The sequence below is a fragment of the Amaranthus tricolor genome, chromosome 3 (genome assembly GCF_026212465.1).
Source record: "Amaranthus tricolor cultivar Red isolate AtriRed21 chromosome 3, ASM2621246v1, whole genome shotgun sequence".
In the NCBI taxonomy this organism is placed as follows: Eukaryota; Viridiplantae; Streptophyta; class Magnoliopsida; order Caryophyllales; family Amaranthaceae; genus Amaranthus; species Amaranthus tricolor.
The window spans coordinates 5047785-5055452 of NC_080049.1; the positions used below are offsets into that span (position 1 = coordinate 5047785).

Here is a 7668-nt window from a genome sequence, read left to right on the forward strand (position 1 = left end):
TTTTAGTAAAAACATACTTTGGATTTTTATGAGAATGTGACTCTAATATTTTGAATCAATGCTAGGGATTCACAACATAATTTGTTTTTAGTGGGATATATTTAACGACATTTAATTTAAATGTCACTATTTCAAATTACTAATAATATATATAGCGGATTTAATGATATTTATTAGACCTTTTAGCAGCATATTTAAAAATCACACTAAAGCTTTTTGCGACATAAAATCTAGTGACATTTCTCACAAATGTCATTATAGACTATAGTAACAATTACATATGCCACTAAAGACCAAATAAAGTATCGCTAAATCACTTTATGGTGAAACTTTAAATAAAAACCAATAATTATTACATTAAAAATATGAATTAGTGGCATTTTTTTAATGCTACTAAATTCAATATCGCAAAAAATTAAATTTATTGCAGTGATTATTTTAAATAGAAAAATAGTAGTTGACACTTTTTAACAAATTTTTGCGATAGAAAATTCGAGTATTTCACACTAATATAGATTCCTGTACAATATATAAACGTGTGAATGTTTTGATGCGTAGAAATTAAATCACTAACTGCTGCATGCATATATCATAGTTATAAAATTACTCTAATACAATTTATATAAAATATAATAATAAGTATAAAGTAAAGATTATCAAATGCATGAGTACATAAATAATTACTAAAGATAAATGTTCAATTAACCCGAAGTCATTTTGTAAAACATTGTAAATTGTTGTATGAGACGATTTTACCTTTGTGCCTTACATACAGTGGTGAATTTAGGATTTGGATTCTCAAGGGGCATAACTAATGAACGAAATTTCAGCAGAGTTTCATTTGTAAAATTAACAACTAGTTTACCCTTACTTGCTAAAAATTTTAAATACGACATACCATAAAAAGAAATGAAATAAAATAAATCAACTGACCTAATTAAAAAAATAAGATAAAATATATAAATAAAACAAAATTACTAATAAGAGAGTATTTATCATCAAAAGAATTCAGTATTAATTTTACACTTTTACTCTTATCAATAGAAAAGTCTACTTTGAATTTTTTTTAAAAAAACGAATAGGGGGCACGTGACCCGTGGGCTCCAACATAGCTCCGCCATTGCTTACATATATGAGTCAACAGCCCATATAATACAATAAAAACTCGTTATTTTGAGGCCGTCTCACCAAGAAATAATTTTTCACAAATATAACTTTTTAACAATTTGTTTTTCCTATTTTTAATCATTTTCTTAAATATATGTTTGCAAGTTTCGATAAGACTAGGTCAAAACAAAAAAGATTTCTAATATCAAATCAAGACACAACTTAATAAAGTTAGATTATATTATTTAATTAACAAACACCTTTTTGAACAACTATTTATTAACAAATTTTAAAGGTAGTTATATAATGTTGTTTAATGGTGATATAGAGACCAAAGGACAATCGTTTTGATCGTGGCTATTTTGCCTTCATTTCCTAATAGTAATACTAAATTTTATAACTTAAAATTTAGTAATATGAGATTTAGTTTGATTTATTTCAATATAACTATTATTAATATAAACTTTCTATAAATTTTAATTAAAAACATTTTGAGATATTAAGAGTTAAAATGTTGCAATGGTAAATATGAAAAACTAAATGGGATTAATAGGCTGATAGGAGGTAGTATATAGTAAATACATTGCACATAGATAGATGAAATACTATTTTATTTATTAAATATAAATATATGAATACATTAAATGAAAATCATAGGGGCAAATTCTGGCATTTCATAAACTTTTTGAGCTAATTTCTATCTCATTCGAATGAAAGTTGTTCTCATAAGAAATATTCACAGAAATTAAAAAATATATAATTTTTAATTAGATTGTAAATATATTATTATATTGAATAGTAAATTTAATAGAAGATAAGTAGAGACTATAAGCATTAAAAAAAATATTTAAATAAAGTTATTGGAAAAAATATGTGGACCACAACTATTAAAAGATGTTTAAATAAAGTTAATGGAAAATATATGAGACTATAACCAATATGATAATGTTATAATTAAGTTAGTAGAAAATATGTGGGAAACATAAATGTTAATACAATTAAGTCAGTAGAAAAATATGTGGGAAGTATAAATGTTAACAAAATATTAAAATGAGGATGAATAATGTTTATTATGTCAAAATTTGTGATATAAATAGCAAGATTTTAAGTAAATAACAAATAAAACGGCCCAAAATGACAAATGAAAACAATTTTAAAAAACGGAGAAAATATTTTAAGGCGGGAAAATTTTTGAGGGAGGGTGTAAATTTTTTTTATACCTTTTTGTAATTATTTTAAAGCTGCCAAATTTGTTATATAAATGAAAAATATGAAAAACAAAAAAGAACAAATAGATCCGTATTTGATTCTGACCACCTATTTGTACTCCTAATCTTATATTTAAAAAAAATCGTAGTATATGAAGTATATTGATCAAGTAGGAAAGTATATTCTTAGAAAATATTCATTCATTTGTAATTATTCACAATTTATTCTATCATTTATTTATTTCCTAGATTAGTTCTAATACTCATTATAAATAAAGGTTGTGATCCCTTTGGTTAATTAATACAAACAGTATTCAAAATCCTAAATTTATTTTTTTTTCTGCTTTTTATTCTTTTCACTTATATATGATAAATGCATGACAAATACTATAAATGATGTTTGGAATTAAGATCAGATAGGTACCCTTATTAAGTTTTGATCGCCGATTTGCGTCCGGATTAACGATCAAAATAGGAGGTACAAATATGAGTTATATATAATAGTTATATATTAATACGACTACAATATTATTACGATTAATAAAATATTGATATAATAATTACTATACAAATATTACTAATACTACACAAATATGACTAATATTATAACAAGAATAAACATTATATAATAATAATAAACATTATATAATAATACGACTAATACAGTATTTTTACTATCAATAAATTATTGATAGAGTAATATATTACTATACAAATATTATTAATAGTACACAAATAATATATATAATAATAATACACTTATACAAAAATATTAAAATAATTAATACGCTTGATGCTACAATTGTACGACGAATATTAAAATATTAGCCATTAGTGTATATGTATGTATTTTTCACAAGATTAATCTCTAAACACGTTGTGACTTAGTAGTTAGTGTGTTGTGTGTTGCCTTTATATATTGCAAGAGGTCTTAAGTTTGATTTCTAAGTCTTGAATTTGTATGCAGCATTGAAAAGTTTTAAGCTTAAGAAAAATTGGTTCCAGAACGAGTTTTGAAATGGGTTTTAAAGACGGATTAATATGCCAACTTAATTTAAGATTGTATTCAGAACAAATCGCCCGCATTTTGAGACTAATTAGGTGGTAGCAATTTGGTTGCAATTGCAACTAGTTCGCTATCAAAATTATTGTTGCAACAATCTCTATTTTAATCAGACTAAATATTAGGAATTTTAACTCTTAGTGTAAGTTGTTTTTATAGGCTAATTAGTATATGATATATTTAATAAAAGTTTATATCTTTGTTGATGGGATTTAGCTAGGCCACTTGACAATTTCAATCACATAATTATGATCCTAATCCATACTTACTTTAAAGTTAAATAATGAAAATTAATAATTGAACTTAAGAAATAATATTTTAATCCCTTAAGTATAAGCAAGAAAAAAGACAATGAATGAGGAGCTTGTAGGTGATGTAACATACATAGCTGCAATATGATGACCTGGCCGCCTAATAGTCCTTTGACTCACGTGGATTATTTACATTTTTAACCAATTTGATTATGACCAATTTGTCATTTAATGGTAATACTACTATTTCTTTAAGTAACTTTCCTATTTTATCTCTCTTTCTATACGTAGGGTTCCACCTAACTTCTCCATATATATATATATATATAGAAGCAGTAAACCAACCTCACCCATCATCACCTTAACCTTTTCTCATCTTATATCCCAACTTAATTTAAAAGAAGCTAAAATTACAAACATACACAAAATGAAATCATCATGTTCAGAATCTTCTTCTTTTAAATCATCTTCTTCAGAATCATTTTGTTGGGAAGAATTTAACCTACCAAACATTCTTCCTTTCAATGAGTTTGATTCACAAGATATGTTCATGCTAGACATGTTATCTAGCATTAACGAGACTACCACCACGACCATGACCACAACCACGACTACTGCTACAACACATCCTACTTCTTCATCCTCCTCTCGTGTTCGAGTGAAGGACGAAGAAGTAACATCAACAATAAATGAAGAGAATTTAAATATTCCAGAGAAATCATATAGAGGTGTAAGAAAACGTCCATGGGGAAAATATGCAGCAGAAATAAGAGATTCAACAAGAAATGGCGTTAGGGTTTGGTTAGGAACTTTTGATACACCAGAAGCAGCTGCTTTAGCTTATGATCAGGCAGCGTTTTCGACTCGTGGGTCGATGGCTGTGCTTAATTTTCCGGTGGATGTAGTGAAAGAATCACTAAAGGAGATGAATTATGAGTTTGGCAATGGATGTTCTCCTGTTTTAGTTATGAAAGATAGACTTTCTTTAAGGAAGTCTAAAGGTATTTTTAAGAAAAACAGATCAAAAATCAGAGGATCTTCTATTCAAAATACAAGTTGCAATAATAATAATAATAATAATAATAATAATAATGTGTTTGTTTTTGAAGATTTGGGTTCTGATTATTTGGAGCAATTATTAATGGCAAGTGAAACTATTCATTTTTAGATTATTTCTAATTAAAATGTAGAAATAAAACTTTTTGTAAAACAAAAATTTTTGGCTCTGTGGAATTTTTTAACAAATTGTATTATTATTATTATTATTATATTCAGTGTATTTCGCTCACAGAGAACTATGAGTAGGGTCAAAGGAGGAAGAAAATGCGGCAACTCATACTTGTAAAGGAGAGCACGGTCAAATAGTCTCTCAACTCGAGAAAAGATTATAAGTACTTTTTTTAAGGAAATTTTTATTTAATTTTGGGATGGGAGTAGAAGTCAAAGTAATCATTTTATGGCCAATTAATTGGTCTTTGTGATTAATAGCCCTTTAGAAGTTTTTATTTTTCTTTTTGTATATTTAAGGATGAAGTGCTAAATTTTGCGTTGTGATGAGAATGTGTTTATAGAACTTTACTGTAAAATCAGGGTAATTGTAAAAAGAAATAAATATATTAGTGTAGTTCACTTTTTTTATCTTTGTAGCCGTAGGGACTAGGGAACTTTTAACTTCCTGAATTGTAGGACCTCCTAGCATATTTTGTGAAAATTTGAATTCGTTAAGTCAAAAAAAAAACTAATACAATAAATTAAGTTTCAACAAATTTCAAAAGTAAGCGTAAAAATTTTAAATCTTTGGTTTGAAGTTGTTCGCAGTTACTAACTGCGAACAGACATATAAGACAAACTAGCTAATCGCAGTTAGTAACTACGAACAGTTAATTTGTCTTACTGCTGTTCGCATAGCTATTCGCAGTTAATAATTCTGAATAACTATTTAATTTTTTTTTCTTTTAATTTTTGAGTTGTTATTTCTTGTATCTGCATTAGAGATATTAGAATAAGTAATTACAAGTCAATGTAAGTTTTAGGCAGCCTGATTCATCGCCAAAACTACGATCATTCGTAAGTGAAAGCTTGAAGGCTATGATAAAGTAATTAAACATATATATACAACAAAATATATACAAATATTTGAAATATACAACTCAATATATACATATATATATATATATATATATATATATATATATATATATATATATATATATATATATATATATATATATATATATATATATATATATATATATATACATATATATATATATATATACATATATATATATATATATACATATATATATATATATACATATATATATATATATATACATATATATATATATATATACATATATATATATATATACATATATGTATATATATATACATATATATATATATATACATATATATATATATATATATATACATATATATATATATACATATATATATATATATACATATATATATATATATATATACATATATATATATATATACATATATATATATATATATATATATATATATATATATATATATATATATATATATGTATATATATATATATATGTATATATATATACATATATATATATATATACATATATATATATATATACATATATATATATATATACATATATATATATATATATATATATATATATACATATATATATATATATATACATATATATATATATATATACATATATATATATATATATACATATATATATATATATATATATATATATATATATATATATATATATACATATATATATATATACATGGGCGGTAGTCGGTGAGGATTCAGCAGCGACTTCCTGTATGAAGTGCTAGAACTGCGAGCCGACGAGCATGCCATGCGCAATCTCCCTCACCGACTCTTCGTGGCTGTACCGCATCACTGCTGCCGCACCTTGTGCCTGCAATTAATATTTAGTTAATGTAACTTTATATTATTTAATCGGCAACTTAATCATATAAATGCAAATGAAGACTTACAAACTAGGTCATCGTAGGCGCAACAGGTGCGTAATGTGCTGCTGCGAAGATGGCACGTGGTGTCAACCATCGGCGCGTGATGGAGAGGAACCACGGCATGAAGTCCGGTGTAGTAGGTGCGCCATGAACATTGATCGGCGCACCTTGTGCCAGCAGCTCTAGTCTACCATCCCAACGAGCGATGTGACACCAGTTGATCTCCATCCAGTTTGCCCCACCTTGATTTTTGCACGAAATCAGGTGCAGCTGGGGTTCAGTGTCTCAAGGCGGTGGAATGCCCTGTACCAACCCATATTGGCGCATTACGTGCTCTGGTAGATGTACTTCAACAATGTCGAAGCATATGAGTGGCGCAGAAGCCCTCCACGCACTTGAATGAATCCCCGAGTGTTCGGGTACAGCTGCGTAGGCTTTCGCAGGGTATGGGTCCAACAAAAACTAAAATACATGTTATGAAAATTTAAGTGATATGTTAATAAAGTTGTACTAATGTTAATGAGTACTGAAATGTTTACCTGGTTGGGTCGTAGCAGGTCTAACTGATATCAGTAGAATCCGAGACCGGTGCCGGTGTGCTTGCGCGTCCGGCGTGCAAAATTCCACCTTGAACCGTACGCAACATCTGGTGAGGGTTGTAGTGGAGGAGCAGTATCACCATGACCAACGGTTCTATAAGATTGGCCGATAAGAATATGCTCCCACGCCCACAGCTAAACATTTGAAATGTAATTAGTATATAATTCTACTACACCAAATTAGAGTTAAATGTTAATTTTATTACCTGTAATATGACTATTGGCCCCGCAATCTCCTTGACGTTCTTTTGGGCAGCACCACATAGCCTCCTATATAGGTATCCAAGGGCTGTGGAGCCCCAGCTATACTCGGCGATGTGCTCCCACGTGTCGTCAAGTAAAGTTAAGTAAAGGAGCTGTATTTGATTGTTTGTTTTATCGGCAACAACACAGCTCCTATTAAGTATAAGAGGTACGCCTTGGCGTACCTCGAAATGGTG

General features: G+C 27.8%; 1 protein-coding gene across 1 annotated transcript; it reads left to right on the top strand.

The window, feature by feature from the left end:
* The first annotated feature begins 3983 nt into the window (after window positions 1-3983).
* On the top strand, window positions 3984-5403 carry LOC130808154 (ethylene-response factor C3-like). The gene has a single exon (XM_057673613.1). The coding sequence runs from the start codon at window positions 4057-4059 to the stop codon at window positions 4795-4797; it is 741 nt and encodes a 246-aa protein (XP_057529596.1). The 5' UTR covers window positions 3984-4056; the 3' UTR covers window positions 4798-5403.
* Window positions 5404-7668: the final 2265 nt, after the last annotated feature.

Bases quoted from the DNA above. Each gene is read 5' to 3' on its own strand.
- LOC130808154 (XM_057673613.1), top strand. From the start codon at position 4,057: ATGAAATCATCATGTTCAGAATCTTCTTCTTTTAAATCATCTTCTTCA.